Genomic DNA, 18,027 nt, shown 5'->3' with positions numbered 1-18,027 from the left:
AAGGTACCTTTATCGATCACTAACTCGTGCAACAGAAATCCCTAAGAAAAAGAAAAGAAGACAGTGGAAGATATAAATAGAAGATTCGACATCTGGGTGGTTTTGAAAATTTAGATTTCTGGTAAATCTTAATCAGGAATTTTATTGGACTAGTATTATAGAAGGGAAAGTAAAAGATATGTTAGAGGAAGCAGTTGTAAATAGTTGTTAGTTAATTATTCTGTTATACTTTAAGAAATAAAGTTGTTAATTTTTACTTTAAATAGTTCTTGACCTCTCAAATTTTCACAGATTATTGCATAGGGTAAATATTTTCTGTGTTGCTACTTTAAATTAAGTAGGAGGATTTACCCCATATTGTAACACTACTGATGTCATTACAGACAGATACAATCATTCTAGCAAATCTCCTTGGCACTCTCTCTATGGCTTTATCCTCATCCCTTAAATAAGGTGCCCAGAACCGAACACAGTACTCCATATATGATCTGACCAACGATTTATAGAAATATAACATCACTTCCTGCTTTTATATTCAATGCCTCTATTTATAAACCCAACAATCCTTTAAGCCTTCTTAACAACTTGCCTGGCCACCTTCAGAGAAGTATACACATGAACCCTGAAGTCCCTCTGCTCCTGTACTTCCTCAGATTTATACCATTGATCATGTATAATCTCTCCATGTTTTTTCTATCAAAATGCATTACCTGACATTCCTCTGCAGTGAAATTCATCTGCCATGTGTCCGTCCATTTGGCCACCCTATCAGTGTCTCTCTGACATCACTCAGCATCATCTTCGTAATTCATGATTCTACCCAACTTGGTATCATTTACAAATTTAGGGATTTTACCCTCAATACCTATCTCCAAATTATTAATATAAAACAACAAAAGCAAGGGTCCCAACACCAATCCCTGGGGAACATCACTTTCAACTCTTCAGAGGATGCCCATCTATGACTACTCTGTGTGTACTGTCTTTTAGCTAACTCCTAATCCATGCTGTCAAAGACCCATCAAACCAACAATTTGTAATTTTTTAACCAACCTGTGATGTGGCACTGTGTCTAAATATACAACATCCATATCATTAAAGAACTCAATTAAATTTATCAGATGTTAAGGGAACATATAAAGTTGATCTAGAGAGACTATTTTTATCAGTTGAGAATCTAAGACTAAGGGATACAATCTCGGAGTATAGAGCTAGACATTTCAGGAGTGAAATTAGAAAGCGTGAGTGCATGCAATGAGTGTAGGAGTTTGAAACTCTCATCTGCAAATGACAATTGATGGTAAACCAAAAGTTCATTTTATATGTAGATTGATTTTGTTATCCAGTGTATTGAGGGAAATAGTTCAAAGACAATGTTTTAAATAAGTTGTGATTATGAGTGTTGTTTAGTACCTTTGTTTGCCTATACCTAATTGCTGTTGAGAAGGTGTTAGTGAGCTGCTTTCTTAAGCCATTGCTTTCATTGATGTATAGGGACTCCCACAATACTGTTAGGAAGTGAGTGCCAGCATTTTAGAATTTAGGAACACAAGAAGTAGCCAATTCAGTCCCTTGATTCTATTCCATCATTTGATCATGTCTTATCTCATTTTGAACTCTACTAATTAAAAATCTGTCTACCTCGTCCTTAAAATTACTCAATGTCCCAGCATCCACCACAATCTAGGGTAGTGATTTCTACAGATTTGCAACCTTTTATGAGAAGTAATTTCTCCTCATCTCTGTTCTGAACCTGCTAATCCTTATCCTAAAAATATAACCTCTCAGTTTAGATTACCTCATATCCTTTTTATGGCTACTTTGTCATCTTATATCTTTCAATTAGATCTCCTTTCATTCTTCAAAAGTACAGAAGTATAAGCCTGAAGTGTTCAATTTCTCTTCATAAGATCACCCGCTCATCTCCGGAATCAGTCTAGTGAGAATCAACCCATTAATCAATCAACCTCTGAACTGCCCCAAATGATAAAACATCCCTATTCTAGTAGAGGGACCAAAATTATGAGCAATACACCAGGTGTGGTCTCACTAGTGTCTATAACAGTTGCAGTGAATAATAAATGCCAAAATTCCATTTGCCTTCCTTATTACCTGCTAGTAGAAAGTGAGGACTGCAGATGCTAGAGAGTCAGAGTGAAGAAGTGTGGTGCTGGAAAAAGCACAACAGGTCAGGCAGCATCTGAGGAGCAGAAGAGTCAATGTTTCGGGCATAAGCCCTTCATCAGGAATGTGGAGGGGGAAAGGAGGTGGGAGATGAATGGGCATGGGGGTGTGGCTGGAGGGAATTTAAGTGGGATGACGATAGGTGGATGCAGGTAGGAGGTGATTGTGATCGGTCAGTGGGGAGGTGGAGCAGACAGAGGGAAGGAAGATGAAGAGGTATGTCGGGTCAAGAGGGCAATGCAAAGTTGGAGTGTTGGATCTGGGATGAGGTGGGAGGTGGGGAAATTTGGGAACTGGTGAAGTCAGTGTTGATGCTTTGTGGTTGTAGAGTCCTGAGACGGAAAATGAGGTGTTCTTCCTCCAATTGGCACGTGGCTTTGATTTGGCAGTGGAGGGGGCCCAGAAGTTGCATGGAGTGGATGGAGGAGTTGAAGTTGTTGGGTGCAGAGCGGTGTGGTTGTTTGGTGTGTGCAGACCAGAGATATCCCCTGAACCACTCTGGTGAGCTGGCTCTTGGTCACCCTGATGTTGAGGAGACCACGTTAAGAACAGCAGATGCAGTACATGAGATGGGAGGATGTGCAGGTAAGTCTCTAATGGTTTTGAAATGATCCTTTAAGGCCTTGGTCAGAGGTGAGGAGGGAGGTGTGGGCACATATTTTGCACCTTGTGTGGTGGCAAGGGAAGGTGCCGGTTGTAGACGGTTAGTTGGTGGGGAGTGTGGACCTAATGAGGGAGCCATGGAAGGAGTGGTCTCTGCGGAATGCTAATAAGGGTAGGCAGGGAAATATATTTTCGGTGGTGAGATCTGACTGTAGGTTGTAAAAATGATGGAGGATAATGTACTGTATTTGGAAATTCGTGGGGTGGAGCATAAGGACCGGTGGTGGATGTGTGGTGGGGGATGTGGGGTTCAAGGACAGAGGTACTGGAAATGGAGGAATGTGATGGAGGGCATTGTTGATCACGAGAGGGGAAATTGTGGTCCTTAAAATAGAGACATCTGGGATATCCTGGAGTGGAATTGCGGATGAGTTGGGAGCAAGGAATTATATTTTTACAGGAGCGGGGAGGAGTTGTAGTCCAGGTAGCTGTGGGAGACAGTAGGTTTGAAATAGATGTCCATGTTGAGTTGGTCGCCAGAGATAGAGTCGGAGAGGTCCAGGAAGAGGAGAGAGGTGTCAGAGATGGTCCATGTGAACTTGAGGTCAGGGTGGAATGTGTTGGTGAAGTTGATGAGCTATTCAACCTCCTTGTGGGAGTGCGAGGTGGCGCCGATACAGTCATCAGTGTAGCAGAGGAAAAGGTGGGGCATGGTGCAGGTGTAGCTACGAAAGACGGACTGTTCCATGTATCCTACAAAGAGGTAAGCATAGCTGGGCTCAATGCGGATGCCTTGGCTACCCCTCTTGTCTGTAGGAAATGGGAACTTTCGAAGGAAAAGTTGTTGGCAGTGAGGACCTGTTCCGCCAATTGAATGAGTGTGTTGGCGGAGGGCAAAGTGAGGATTGCAGATGCTGGAGATCAGACTCGAAGAGTGTGGTGCTGGAAAAGCTCAGCCAGTTAGACAGCATCCGAGGAGCAGGAGAATCAACATTTCAGGCATAAGCCCTTCCTTAGGAATGTGGCTTATGGGCCAAGGGGGCTGAGAGACAAATAGGAGGGGGTTGGGTCTGAGGGGAAGATAGCTTGGAAAGTGATAGGTCGATGGAGGTGGGGCTGAAAGTGATAGGTCAGAGAGGAGAGTGGAGCAGATAGGTGGGAAGGAAGATGGACAAGTAGGACCATTTAAGTCTGAGTTGGAAGGTTGGGACTGGGATAAGGTGGGGGAGGGGAAATGGGGAAACTGGTGAAATCCAGTTGTTGGAAGGTCCCAAGGCAGAAGATAAGGCATTATTCCTCCAGGCATTGGGTGGTTACTGCTTAGTGATGGAGAAGGCCTGGGACCTGCACATCCTTGGCAGGTTGGGAAGGGGAGTTGAAATGTTCAGCCACAAGGCAATGGGGTTGGTTAGTGCAGGTATCCTAAAGATGTTCTCTGAAACAAGCTGCATGTTAGTGTTCTGTTTTCCCAGTGTAGAGGAGACCTCATTGGGTGCAATGGATGCAGTAAATGACGTGTGTGGAAGTACAGATAAATCTCTGTTGGACATGGATGGATCCTTTGGGGCCTTGGACAGAGGTGAGGTGAGCAATGTGGGTGCAGGTTTTTCACTTCTTGCGATAGCCAGGGAAGGTGCTGGGAGGGGAGGGTAGATTGGTGGGAGGCGTGGACCTGACAAGGGAGTCGTGGAGGTAATGGTCTCTCAGAAACTCAGATAGTGATGGAGTCTGTTTGCAGGTTGTGGAAATGACAGAGGATGATGTGTTTTATCCAAACTTTATTTTAATTTTATTTTTAGTCGTGGAGGGGGACTGGTTGGGTTAGTGGGAGAGGAAGAAACAGAGGGCTTTTAGGCCTTCAGCTTGTGGGATGGAGGTCTAAGGGGCTGGATGTCCATGATGAAGATGAAGTATTGGTGGGCCGAGATTCAAAAGTCATTGCGAAGGTAGAGGGTGTGTTTGGTGTCCTGGACATATGTGGGGGAGAGTTCATGGGCCATAGGGGACAGGACAGAGCCAAGATTTGAGTAGATGAGTTTGAAGGGGTAGGACCAGGCGGAGGCAATCAGTCAACTGAGGCAGTCAGATTTATGGATTTTGGATAAGAAGTAGAACCGGGCCGTGTGGGGTTGGGAAACTGAGGTTGGAGGCTGTGGATGGGAGATCCTCTGAAGTGATGAGGTTGTGGATGGTTTGGGAGATGATGTACCTGCCCACTAGTTTTCTGTGAGTCATGCATGAGGACACCCAGATTCTTCTGCACTGCATTGCTCTGAAGTTTTGGTCCTTTTAAATAATAAGTTACCTATCTATTCTTCCAATCTCACATTTATCCATGTTAAACTTCACCTGTGAAATTTGGGCCCAGCCTAGTCAACTAACCTTTCCATATCTGTTTGTAAATTTCTTATTTTTCCTCAATTAACACAATCTACCACAATGTCTGAGTAGCTAGTTGAAGATGTGAGTGAGAAGGCTCTCTCTCAGTAAGTTTTTTATTTAAGACAAAGTTGAATTAATATTGAATTAATTTCTGCAGTTAAAAAAGTATAGAAGTGATATGTATAAGCCCTGCATTACGTTCCTATTATTTAGCCTATGTTTTTACATTGACTGTGTGGACCTTTTGATTTTCCAGAATTTTTCATCAATAGGTACACTCCCGGTCCCATAGATGCTGGATTATAAAAGGTTTACTATAATTGGAGGCCAAGGACCAAACCCGTGGCACGCCGCTAGTTACAGCTTGCAGACCAGAAAAGGACCCATTAATTCTGAATATCTGTTTTTTGTTGGTTAGCCAATCCTCTATCCAAGCTAATAAATGACCTTAAACTCCATGGGATCTTACCTTATGCAGCACCTTATCAAATGCCTTCTGGAAGTCCAGGCAGACTACATTTACAAGATCTCCATTATCCATATTACTTGTTGTATCTACAAACAATTCTAACAAATTAGTCAAACATGATTGAGCCTTCATAAAACCATGCTGACTCTGTTGTATTTTGTATTTTGACATTCCAATGGTCCTATTATTACTTCCTTAATAATGGACTCTAACAATTTCCCAACGACACGTTAAACTGACTGGTCTGTAGTTTCCTACTTTCTGCCTCTGTTTTTGAGAAAGGGTTTATATCAATGTTTTTCCAGTTCACTGGAACCTTCCTGCATCCAGAGAATTTTACAATATTATAACCAATGGATCCACTATCTCAGCTACTGCCTCCTTTATGATCCCAGGATGTAGGCCATCAGGACCTGAAGGCTTGTCTGTCTTAAATCCCAATAATTTTGCTAGGGTTTGACTGAGTGACTGTGGAAGAATAGTAATATAGTTCAAAATCAGCCTGGTACATAGTTTGGCAGAGGAACTTACAAATGGTGTTCCCATGTATCTGCAAGCAATTGGAGATGGTCTCAGACCAGCCATTATCTTATAGCATGTTGAAGTAACTGTTTAGGTCTGATTCTCCTTTTACGTAACTGAGGAAATTTGCCTTCCTTCAATCCTGTTGCATTGTTCTTATTCTGACAATATATATTTTCATAAAAAATATTTTGTTTAAAAATAAATTTTGATCAACAGCTTAATGAGAAAAGTGAATTCAAATTCGCTCAAGACACGATTAGAAACTCAAGTTACTTTGGGAAATCTAAAGCATGCCGAAGCAAATTTTGTTTTTGTCTACCAGTTTTGAATTCACATCTCTTTTTTTTTAATGATGTAAATGAAGGCAAATGTAGTAAACATAGAAATTATGTGATCTTTGACAGTTAGCATGGTACCATCATTGCTATCATTTTACTTATCCGATGAGGCAGGCACTTCTTTATTGCCTCAATTTTTCTAGAATTTTAAGAGCTGCTAAATGGCTTGAACTTTGGCATTTTCTGGTTCTGTCTTGTCCCTTCATAGGATTTCTTTTCTCTAGTCTGTTATCACAACTTTGTTTATTTAGCTAACTTGAAAATGAGTTCAAAATGAATAATGGCTTGAAGTTGTAATGTACTGATTTCGCAAACTTGGGGTCGTTGAAAGACTTGCCTGCTGTGAATCCACATTACATATTCAAAAATATACCACTCACAGTCTAATGACCATTAGCTGTTAAATGACTGACATTTAGTCAGTATATAATTTTTCAATGTCACTTCTAGTGGACAAAATTTCTCATAGAGGAATCATAGAATCCTACAATTCAGCCCATCAAGTCTGCACTGATTTTCTGAAGAGCACACCACCCAGACCTGGCTCTGTACCCTATCCCGGTAACTTCACATTTACTGTGACTAATCTACCTAGCTTACAGATTCCTGAGTTTAACCCTTTAATTTCTCTCAGACCTGACAAGATTTAGGTGTCTTTTAAGGAGAGATTGGGTAGATTGGCTATGTATGTTATGGACCAGATTAGACCATCTCAAGAAAGTAGCCCAGACCCTAATTTTTCTAGTTAGTTTAAGCAGATGTACAGTGGATATTCCAGTGGATATTATGCAACTGGCCCAACCACTTAGTTTTAAACAAAATAGAATTTATATGCAAGCTTACCAAATGAAACATAAAAGAGAACAGAATATAGAATAACTTAACCTATCCAAAAACCCAACAGATTATCCCAACTTAATGATGCTCTTCCAAATTCCTGCAACAATCCCGTAAACACCCTTGGCAAAAAAGATAAAATCAAACACATGGTCTTGCAGGAGAGATGTTAAGAGAGAGAGAGATGGCAGAAAGATTCAGCATGGACACGTTCTTCCATGTAGCTGTTTCTTTGACCAGCTTTAAACTGAACAGCCAGACAGCTCAAACCAAACCAGAGAAAAGCTGAGCTGGGAGAACTGGCCACTCCCCTTTCTTTGTACATTTTTTTAACTTGAAAGCCTTTTTTTCCTGAGACAGTATCTGTTAACTATAATCAAATTGGCCCTAAAACCTATCCAAGCCAGACCTCTCGGCAACTCAGCCTCGTACAACACTTTTGAAAAAAAAAGATAACATAACTTTGTTAAAGGAGCAGCATCACCACGTGTACTCATTGGACTGTATAAGAATGAGATGATCTTATTTAAACATACAAAATGCTCAGTGGGCTTCACAGGGCGTGTGCTGAGAAGTTTTCTATGCCCATGGGAGAGTCTCAGACCTGAGGGCATAATCTCAAAATAAGAGGTCACATATTTAAAACGAGATGAGAAGAAATTTCTCCCTTAAAGGTTTGTGAATCTAAGGAATTATTACCTTAGAGGACTGTTGAGGTGGGGTCAATAAATATATTCAAGGCTGATATACAGTGATTTGTTCAGTAGAAGAATCAAAGGTTACGGGAAAAAAAGGAAAGTTTAACCCTTTAATTTCTCTCAGATTTAGGTGTCTTATGAGGATTTTGTCATGACTTAGGAGATTTCTGATTTTATCAGATCATCTGCAACCTCATTGAAAGGCAGAACAAACCTGATAGGCTGAATGGCTGCTTTCTGCTTCTACATCTTATGGTCTTATAACATGCAGTGAACAGTCAGAAGGTTTGCTTCCTGCCACTTCCTTCATGATTGTAATTCTGCAAAGTTCCCTTCTCTATTCCACCTCCTGAGTTATAGCTAATACTAAAAGGATTTTTGTATTCTGTATAGTGAAGACAGAAACCAAGTATTTGTTAATTTCATCTGTTATTTCCCTGTTATCTACTACTAACATCCCCTTTTCACACTCAAGTGAAACAACATTGACTTAAATCATTTCCATTTTAAATACTTGCAGAAACTCTTGACTATCTGTTTTTATATTCTTAGCTAGCTTCCACTCATACTCTAATTTCTTCCTCCTGATTAACCTTTGGTTATTCTCTCTTTTTCTTTATATTCTGACCAATCATCTATATGGCACTCATCTTTGTGCAATTATATGCTGAATGCTTGCCCTAACTTCTTTAGTTAACCATAGATTTTAGGTCCTCCCTTTATAAGTTTTCTCTACAGTAAGAATATACTTATTTAAGGATTCTGAAATATTCCCTCAATTATCTGCCACTGTCTCTTTGTTAATCTATCCCCTAGTCTTGTATGGTAATTCACATAAGCTAGTTCAGTTTTTGTGGCCATATAGGTACTCCTGTTTAATTTTACAATTCTATTCATAGCCCACAATCTTCTCCCTTTTAAATTGGAAGTAAAATTTAATCATATTCTGGTTGCCATTATGTAGGGATGTCTTAACTGTGAGGCTATGAATTTATCTTGTTGCATTAAAGAAAACCTAGTCGAAAACAACCTCTTCAATCAATTCCAAAACATACTGCACTAAGAAACTATCTTGAGAGCATTTTATGAGCCCCTCCTCCAGGTTATTATGGTCAGTCTAATTTTTCCAGTTGATATGTCGATTAAAGTCACTCATAATTATTGACATCCTTTTACTGTAGGCATTAAATAGTTTTTGCAGCATCTGTGGAGATAGAAACAAAGTAATAACATTTGTTGAGATTGTGTCATAACCCACTGTTCAGCTCTTTTGTTGTTGAGGATGGGAATATTTGTGAACCCCCCCCCCCCCCCTCCTCCCTGCCAGCTGTTTAATTGTCTACCACCATCTGTAAATGTATATGGCAGGACTGCAGAGTTTAGATCTGATGTGTTGGCCCTAGGATTACTTTCCTCTCTCTTGCATATAATGTATTGTTTGTCATGCAAGTTGTCCTGTATTGTAGCTTCATTTTGGGTATGTCTGCTGCTCCTGACATTCCCTCCTTCACTTTTCATTGAACAAGGCTTGGCATCACATACAGTTCTGCTGCTGTTGGCCCACAGGACCTCATAGATGCCCAATTTTGAATTGCTATATCTGTTTGATGTCTTTTCCATTTAGCAGCTATTTCACATTCCCCCTCCCAACTTTTTTGTTTTTTTTTCTCAAAATCATAAATTCGGCAAAAGCTTGTCTTTTTTGTGTTGCATCTGTGTGAAAGTAAGGGGGTATAATTTTAATTCCAGAAAATAGCTTACTTGTTAACCAATGATTGCCACTTGATTTAAGAATGAGATTTGTTCTGAATAAACCAATTATTTTGAAGATGGGTTTTCCCTCCTTGGAGCAAAAATTAAAAGGAAAATTGATGCATGTGTACAATGTTATGTCATGATGGGCAAAGTAACACTGTTCCATTAGCTGATAGTACAAGGAATAGGCAACACAAATTTAAGATTTTTGGATAAGCGTTATAAATAAATGTAAAGAAGAATGTTTTATGCAATGAGTGGTGTTAACTTGGAGCTCTGAGGTGTAAAGCGAAGATGATCAATACATTTTTAAAATTGCAAATGCTTTTGAGAGAAATAAATTTAGAGAGTTTAGTGGATCGATTGGTGAAATAGAACTGACTGAATTGCTTCACAGAGATGGGCTTAAGGCCTCTTTCTATCCTGTTATAACTGTGACATAAATGAGTTTTTGCTGTAAATGCTTGTCCAATTTGTGCCTCTCTGCTGATTAAGATCTTGAACAAATAGATTACCAGAGTTACTTCCAGTGATTTTTAAAATATATTTGTTCATGGGATGTGAGCATCACTCGCTGGACCAGCATTTATTGTCAACCCATGATTATCTTTGAAAAGGCAGGGGTGAGTTGCTTTCTTGAACTTGTGCAACCTTAGAAAAGAGATCTAACAACAGTGAAGGAAAAATGATTTTAGAATTCAAGATTAACTCATTTTCTAATATATTTCTTAGTCATTAGTTCTCATAGGTTTTAGTCCTAGAATCCAATAACTCTTAGGATTTTATAATAGTTTGATCTATATACTCAATTGTAGACAGTACTTAAAAGGTCGCTGAAGGAAGAAAGGGAAACAACAATGACCAAACATGAACAAGAATTAAAAACAAGTGTGTTTTTCCTGCTTTTCATTTGAAGACAAGTTTGCCCACCTACAAATGGCTAACAATGGAATTCAGTAGCTGGGCCTATCAAGATGAAGACTGAGACCATTTACTTTTAAGAAGGTCTTGGAAAATAAGTAATGTTCATTTTTCTAGTTGAAGGTTGAACTTTTGTGAACCTTGTTAAAACTAATTTAAATTGGAAAAATTGCTTGACAATAATAATCCAAGATAACGTGTATCACCATTGTTTAACATTCCAAAGGGAAGTGTCAGTGTCACATGAGTGACATACTTCACACTATAACCATCAGAAATCTGGAAGGGTGAGGAGAATTGGTCATTAGGGAGCAGTGGTCTAGTCAACCATTCAAGTCGTATTTGGGTAGATTAAACACCAGAGAAGACACTTGCACACTGGAAAGCCAGTTGCTGATCTTAAAAGTGTACTTTTTGAGGTGATATATGCTTGCATATGGATGGGGATGGTATAGGTATCTGTAACGTTCTGTAACTAGTTGCTCCAGTACCTCCACTGGTATTTTATCAGTGATGGGAAAGGTGATGGATGATGCATCCTCTATTGAGCTAATAGCCATTTAAAGGATTCTTCCTGGTGCTGCAGATGTTTTACCAGCAGCAAGAGGTATCAACATTACATAACATCTGGGTTCTTATTTGTGGGTTGAGGGATTTCCTCCTGAACAGGAAACTCTCTGCAACTGAGGCCACACCCCACAAGGTTTGTCACTGTCTTGTTTATCCTGATTTCTTGAATTTGACTTTGCACTGGGACATGCCAGCCTTTGCACTGGGACCTAGCTAATCTGATCTCACCTATATCTTTGGCACTGGTGACTTTGTCATCCAGCATTGGCTACTTCTTAGTAACATAACTGGTAATAATGCACAGTGGACCTTTTTTTGGGGGCTGCCCTCAGCTTCTCAACTGGAGTTTAGTGAAAGATGGGATATGCAAGGTTTATAAAATTTGTGCCATGGCATGACAGGTAGAATGGAGCATACAAAGGAAAAGTGAATTTGTGACAACCAAAGCTAGAAGTTTCTTAGTGTCTCACTGTTTTATCATCTAAGACAACCAGTGAAAAAGCGAATTGGGGAAACAACCATTTACTGAGAACTCAAAGATATCTTCAAAGTTTATCACCATTAAAAATGCTCATCAGCAAGTAAACAATTATGGTGTCAGGTTAAATATACAATAGGACCCCAAGGTTTTTTCAATTGCATAGGCTTTATTTTTTTTGTCTGTATCATGCACTTTCTCCTTTTAAATTTATTACCTGTGTTTGATGTTGTATTTTATACTTTTTTCTCAGTGTGAATGGATAATAACATTTCTGTTTCTTTAATTCAAGAAAATCTTGTAATTGACACCTTCATTTTGATCAAGTTAATTAAATCTTTTATTTGACATGGGATAGAAGAATTTAGAATTTCATGTTTAGAGAGCAAGTGACATGTAAAAATAAATAGGTTACGCTGGCATTTTTTCACAAGGGTCTAGAATGCAAAGGGTACAAGAGCTATGATAAACCTCCAGTTGGAGTACTGCATTCATTCTGGGCACTGGGTTTTAAAAAGGATATGTTGGCCTTGGAGAGGGTGCATCACAAATTCACTAGAGTGATATTCTGGTTAAGAGGGTTAAATTATGAGGATATGTTGCTATATTAGACATGGAACTCTTTGATTACAGAAGAATAAGTGATTGTCTAATTGAGTTGTTTTAAGATGCTTAAGATTTAAATAGAGTATAAATAGATTTAATAGTATAAATAGAGAGAACTATTTTGTTTGTTTTGAATCCGGGATGAGGGGCATATTTAAATTGCAATAAACTCTTCAGGAATGATGGCAGAAAGCAGTTCTACACACACTGTGGTGGAAATTTGTAACTTTCTATTCCTAACATGTGTTGAGACTAGCTCAATTAAGTTTATAAAAACTGCTTTTGTCAGTCAACAGTTAAGTGTTATGGTTGTAGCCAATAGATGAAGATAAGATATACATCAAGCATGAAAATTAAACAGATTGAAGGTCTTAAAAATGTTTTTTGTTTCTTCTAATGTTCCATAACCTCTGTGTCTTTCTTAAAATCTACCTCTTTCCTAATATCAACATTTGTGACTTGCTGGCAAAATTTATAATAATGCTGTTATGAGATGCCTTGGGACATCGGGACATTTTAATATATTAACTGCACTATATAAATACAGGTTGTGATGTGTTGGAACAGATGACCTCTTCATTGTAAACTCCAACTATCCTCACCCCATTTAAATGGTGCCTCCAGAGCAGGCAAAACTAGTGAGGATTGGAAAAAAATAGAACATACTATCTCCTATTTTAATTTGTTTTTATCTTTTAATACTTTCAACCCATGCCAGGTTTTCCTCAAACTCGTTAGTTTCTTGGAAATTATCATTAAACTTTGCTTTGTTTTGGTATAGTATTTCTACCAATATTGGGAATTGACAGTTTAGGAAATCACAGGCAGAAACTCATGCTGTGGTTGATGTCAGTAGCTTTTCTATTTTTTTCTTTCAAAATGGTTCTTCTACTATTTTAATCTCCATTAAATATGTTACTGGATCACTGATAATTCTTTATTCAAGATGATACCCTGACTCCAGCTCTCTGTAAATAAACTAAAGTCTCTTCCTAAAAGGTGCATCACAGTTGACTGCTGACTTTCCTGCTGATAATGTTCTCCTCATGACTGTAGATATCTAAATGCTTGGCTTCCTGCTGACCACATAATAAGACTTAGCTCTTTGTGGTGTTACAACCTATTTCTGACCACTTCCTGTCTCTGTTTATTTGACTGGCAAGCTGATTCAACAGTTTGTTCAAGAGAAGATTGATAATTGAGCAACTTGTGTGTTAAATTTGAAATGCTCCAGATCAATGCTTGGTATTTCTTATATAGAAATGTTTACTTTATTTTACATGTAACTTATGTGTGCATTGAATAATGGATTACTTTCACTTAATGAGCTTCTTGCTGGTGAATGCTTTGATTTTATCCATTTTATATTGAAACAGATAACAATTGGCAAAATTGAATTGTCACAACAACACAGAGAACTTGAAAAAACATTACATGAACTTAGGTATTTGGAGAAAGCAAACAGAGAACTTGAATTGAATATTGAAAGCCTCAACAATGACATTAAAGAAAGGTATGTAAAATAAGTTGATTTTTGTTGAGCCATCCAATCCTCATTAGTTTTTTTTTAATTAAAAGCATATCTGTTAAAGTCGGCAGGAAAGAAATAAAATGAAGAAAGAAATCCGGCAAATGCAGGATGCTCTAAAGATGAATAATATCAAGCTAGTCACAGTGAAGAAACAGCTCTCCCAAGTGGAGAGGACTCAAAGTGCATTGAAAGCAAAGTTGTCGATGCTGACAAAGTCAGCAGTTGATCAGGAAGATCAATTAAAGGTTAGTGATTGATATCGTTTCCAAAACTGAGTACATTTTGGTTTCAGTGAATTAGTGCAAACATCTTTTATAATCCAATGATTTGGTCTTTGATAACGTTAGGCATTTTTAAATCAACCTGTTCGGAAATGTTATAACACACTTAAAGAGCAGGTAGAGCTTGAACCCAGGCCCCCTGGCCCAGAGATAGGGCACTACTACTGTGCTACAAGCGTGCTTTTGAATCGTTTAAATAATTTAAAGTTTGTTGACAATTGAGATAAAGTTCAGTTTGACAATACTTTCTATTTAGTCTGCAGATTTGCAACTTAATTGAATCAATTTGTGATAATTTACCTCATACATTTTGTTCAATGGCTAAACTTAAAGATCAGTTGTTAATTGTACTACTGTACAATTCAACTAATTTTTATATATTTTTTAAGAAATTGAAATTTTTAAGTCTACAGCATATAGATACTGACCAGCAGGTATTGAGATCCTGCAATAGGTGTTAGCTGCTTATTTACATTGGTGAATTTTCCAAGATAATAATGCATCTTTATTCTGCCAGAATGCATCTCAGCATTGCTAAAGTGGTAACTAGTTGCTGTCAATTATTTGATCATGCCCCTTTGGTTGTGTGTGACATGATTTGTCACTTAACATGGATTCGTCTGTCCAACGTTTTCCTTTCCTTGTAAGAAGATAAACTCCTTTTGCTTTGCATCCCCTCAATCATTCAGGTTAGTCATTGTCAGTAAAAACTGAACACTTTTTGCCACAAATCGCAAATACTGTAGGTGCTGAAAACATGGGCAACCTTTTCAATGAAGAAATAGGTGTGTAATCTTTCATCAGAACTAAGAAATATTACTGATGTAACAGGTACAAGGAAGGAGGGAGGAGAAAAAAGAATAAAAGAAGTCTGCAATGGGATAAGAGGCAGAAATGATTTGATGAACAGCAGAAAAGCTATTTGCACTTGATGCTAGAGAAGATGGGAGCATTGGTAATGTTTTGAAATTGTTAAACTCAATGCTGAGTCTGGTAAAAGATGAAATTGGAAAGAGGAATGTAATTAGAGGAAAGTGAATAGGAAGAAAAGTCCTGAAGTGTATTGGCATCATGGAGTTGATGAAGCTTGCAATCCTTAGCATTTCAAAGGGACAAAATGTTTTCTACTTTGTTGCATTATTAGTGTTAAAGCAGATAATACTATTGCATCACAATCCAGGAGATAGTTCATGTCATGTTTGCCTTCAGTTTTTAACATTTGAGCTTTTCAGTTTGTTGTTGTTGTTATTTATTTAAATTAGTACCATTAAAACATGGTATTAAAAAAAACTCTCTAGGATCAAAAACATCATTTGGATTAGAGAAAGAAAATATGATATTTGAAGTGTTACATGTAGACTGGATTAACCAGTATTTATTTAACTCAAAATGGTCTCTAATAAAATTAAGGTAGAAAATTATTATATTACTTCGTAGAATTAATAGATGAATAGAAGCTGATGGTTAAGGATTGAATCCGCCATTCATTTAATTTAGGCTTGTACTGACTTTGCAGGAGGATTGATGAAATAATTGAGCAGGAGACAGCGTTACCTTGGTGTGAGCTGGATACAGGAGCTTAGTTTTACTAGTAATCATGTATTTGTGAGTGGGTAATCTTTCTCATCAAGAAAGTGAGAAAATGAAGGAGCACTAAGGGAAGCCAGAACTTCACAGGCCAGATTTTCCCATTTTCAGACTAAAGTAGGAGAGTTTTCAACAGGAAATCTATGATTTAAAGAGGTAAGAAAGCCTGCAGATCTTGTGCAAACCAGACAGATGATTGGACTGCTGATGGAGTTGGGTGCAGAAGTCTGATCTGCCTGATGCTGCCAACCAATTAGAGGAGGCCAGGGCTGCTAGTGAGACACTGCCTCCTCGACTGCCAGATGCAGGATCATTGCTGGGAAAATGTGTGTGTTGTTTGGAGAGTTTCTAGGGTGGGGAGGTAGGGAAGAGGACATGGCATCAGAATTAAGAACAGGAGCTGAGTTGCAGCATCCTGATCCTGGTCTTGCACAAATAAGTGGAGATCGAGGGACCACCTCCTTACAGCTGCCAACTGGTATATTAACTCTCTTGTCCCACCGGAAGTTGAAATACTTGCAGTCTTGACAGGATTAAGTGGTTATTAATTGACCAATTCAAGGTCTCAATTGACACAGTGGGAAATTCAAGGTTGAGCATTACTGCCCAGAACATGCCAGGCAGCATGCTGTACCAGGCGGTGCAATGCCTCAGTGGTTAGCACTGCTGACTCACAGCACCAGATGCCCATATTCGACTCCACCCTTGGCGACTGCTTCTGCAGAGTTTCTACATTCTCCCCGTGTCTGCATGGGTTTTTTTCCGGGTGCTCCGGTTTTGTTCCACAATCCAAAGATGTGCAAGTTAAGATTGACCAAGCGACTGGTAAGACCAACTCTTATTTAACTGTGGATAAATACTTTTCTTAAAGGCATTATTAAAATACTTTTTTGTGCATCACTTTAATATAAGTTATATGACCTATTATGATGAATTGGATTTGGAGGAATCTATTATAACAAAGTGTTTTTCAGCAACAAGAGTTGGGTCTGTATAGCCCTTGGTGTTTTTCCACATTTTTGTGGTGCTGGTCACCGTTTGCTTTTTCTGTTTCATTTACATTGAAGACAGACTACAAACTTTGGCCCCTAGCACCAATTGTTTGAGACTACAGATGTTATTTTGATTCCAAAATGACATTCACAGAATGCAGGCCATTGATGCGGTTTTGAATAAGGTGTTGGAATGTGTTTGTGGTATCTACTGTGTAAATATACAAAACACTTGTATCTATCTTCAGGCAGAATTGCTGAGTGGATGATCCGAGTTGGCCTCCTCTTAAGGTTCTCAGCATCACAGATACCAGTCCTCAGCAAATTCATTCACTTTATTAATGTGACAACATGAAGTGGCTGAAGGTACTGGATAATGAGGGGCTAAAGGCCCTAACAACATTCCAGCAATAGTACTGAAGACTTGAATTCCAGAACTTGCTGTGACTGAGACAACTGTTCTAGTCCAGCTACAATATCATTATCTACCCAGAAATGCAGAAAATTGCCCAGATATGGCCTCTCCACAAAAGAAGGACAAATCTAACATGACCAGTTATGCCCTATCGGAAAGCTCTTGATCATCAGCAAAATGATGAAAGTGATAGTCGACAGTGCCATCAAATCTCACTTATTCAGCAATAACCTGATGACTGACACTCAGAATGGGTTCTGCCATGGCCATTCAGTTCCTGATCTCATTCCTGCCTTGATCCAAATATGGGCTTCTTGACTAACAATGGGCTTAAAGATTCCAAGAAATAAGCAAGAATGATGGAATTGAGGTTACAATCATAATCTTATTGAATGGAGAGGGCTGACAGGCTAAATGCCCTGCCATTTTGGGATTTGAATCTATCACCTCAAAAATTAACATACAGACCTGGTTTTCTTAATCCAGTGACATTATCACATTATCAAAATCTAACCTCCAAAGTAAATTTATATATTGAGATCATACACCTTTCATCACAACTGGCATATGATTCTGAGCTGGATCTCCTGTTTAGTAACATTTTCAATAGGCTGTTGCTGAGATATGGAAAGTGTTCAACAAATTCTAAAGTTTTCCCATCAGTAATAATACCTGGATATTTAGGTACTTGTCTGGGGCAGGGTGGGAAACAAATCCTATTGTGTACAGAGATTGAAAGTTGTCTGGTTTTCACTTGCAGTGTAGATCAAAATGAGACAGTTTTTGGCATATTGTAATGCATCAATATGGTGAAGGGTCAGTTTAGTCTTGGCTTGTAGAGGTTTCAAAGTGTTA

At 38.6% G+C, this 18,027-nt stretch overlaps 1 protein-coding gene across 6 annotated transcripts in view; it reads left to right on the top strand.

Annotated features, from left to right (window-relative positions):
- ccdc178 (coiled-coil domain containing 178) overlaps positions 1–18,027 on the top strand; it is a 379,630-nt gene that overhangs the window by 97,501 nt on the left and 264,102 nt on the right. For all 6 annotated transcript variants that reach the window (XM_072570453.1, XM_072570452.1, XM_072570451.1 and 3 more), the window contains 2 exons: positions 13,743–13,879; positions 13,959–14,142. In XM_072570453.1, coding sequence (XP_072426554.1) covers positions 13,743–13,879; positions 13,959–14,142 — 321 coding nt within the window. The remainder of the gene's footprint in view (positions 1–13,742; positions 13,880–13,958; positions 14,143–18,027) is intronic.

The sequence above is a fragment of the Chiloscyllium punctatum genome, chromosome 5 (assembly GCF_047496795.1).
Source record: "Chiloscyllium punctatum isolate Juve2018m chromosome 5, sChiPun1.3, whole genome shotgun sequence".
NCBI classification, from domain to species: Eukaryota; Metazoa; Chordata; class Chondrichthyes; order Orectolobiformes; family Hemiscylliidae; genus Chiloscyllium; species Chiloscyllium punctatum.
Note: the sequence above shows the minus strand (reverse complement) of the source record. Positions and strands in the feature narration are given on the sequence as shown.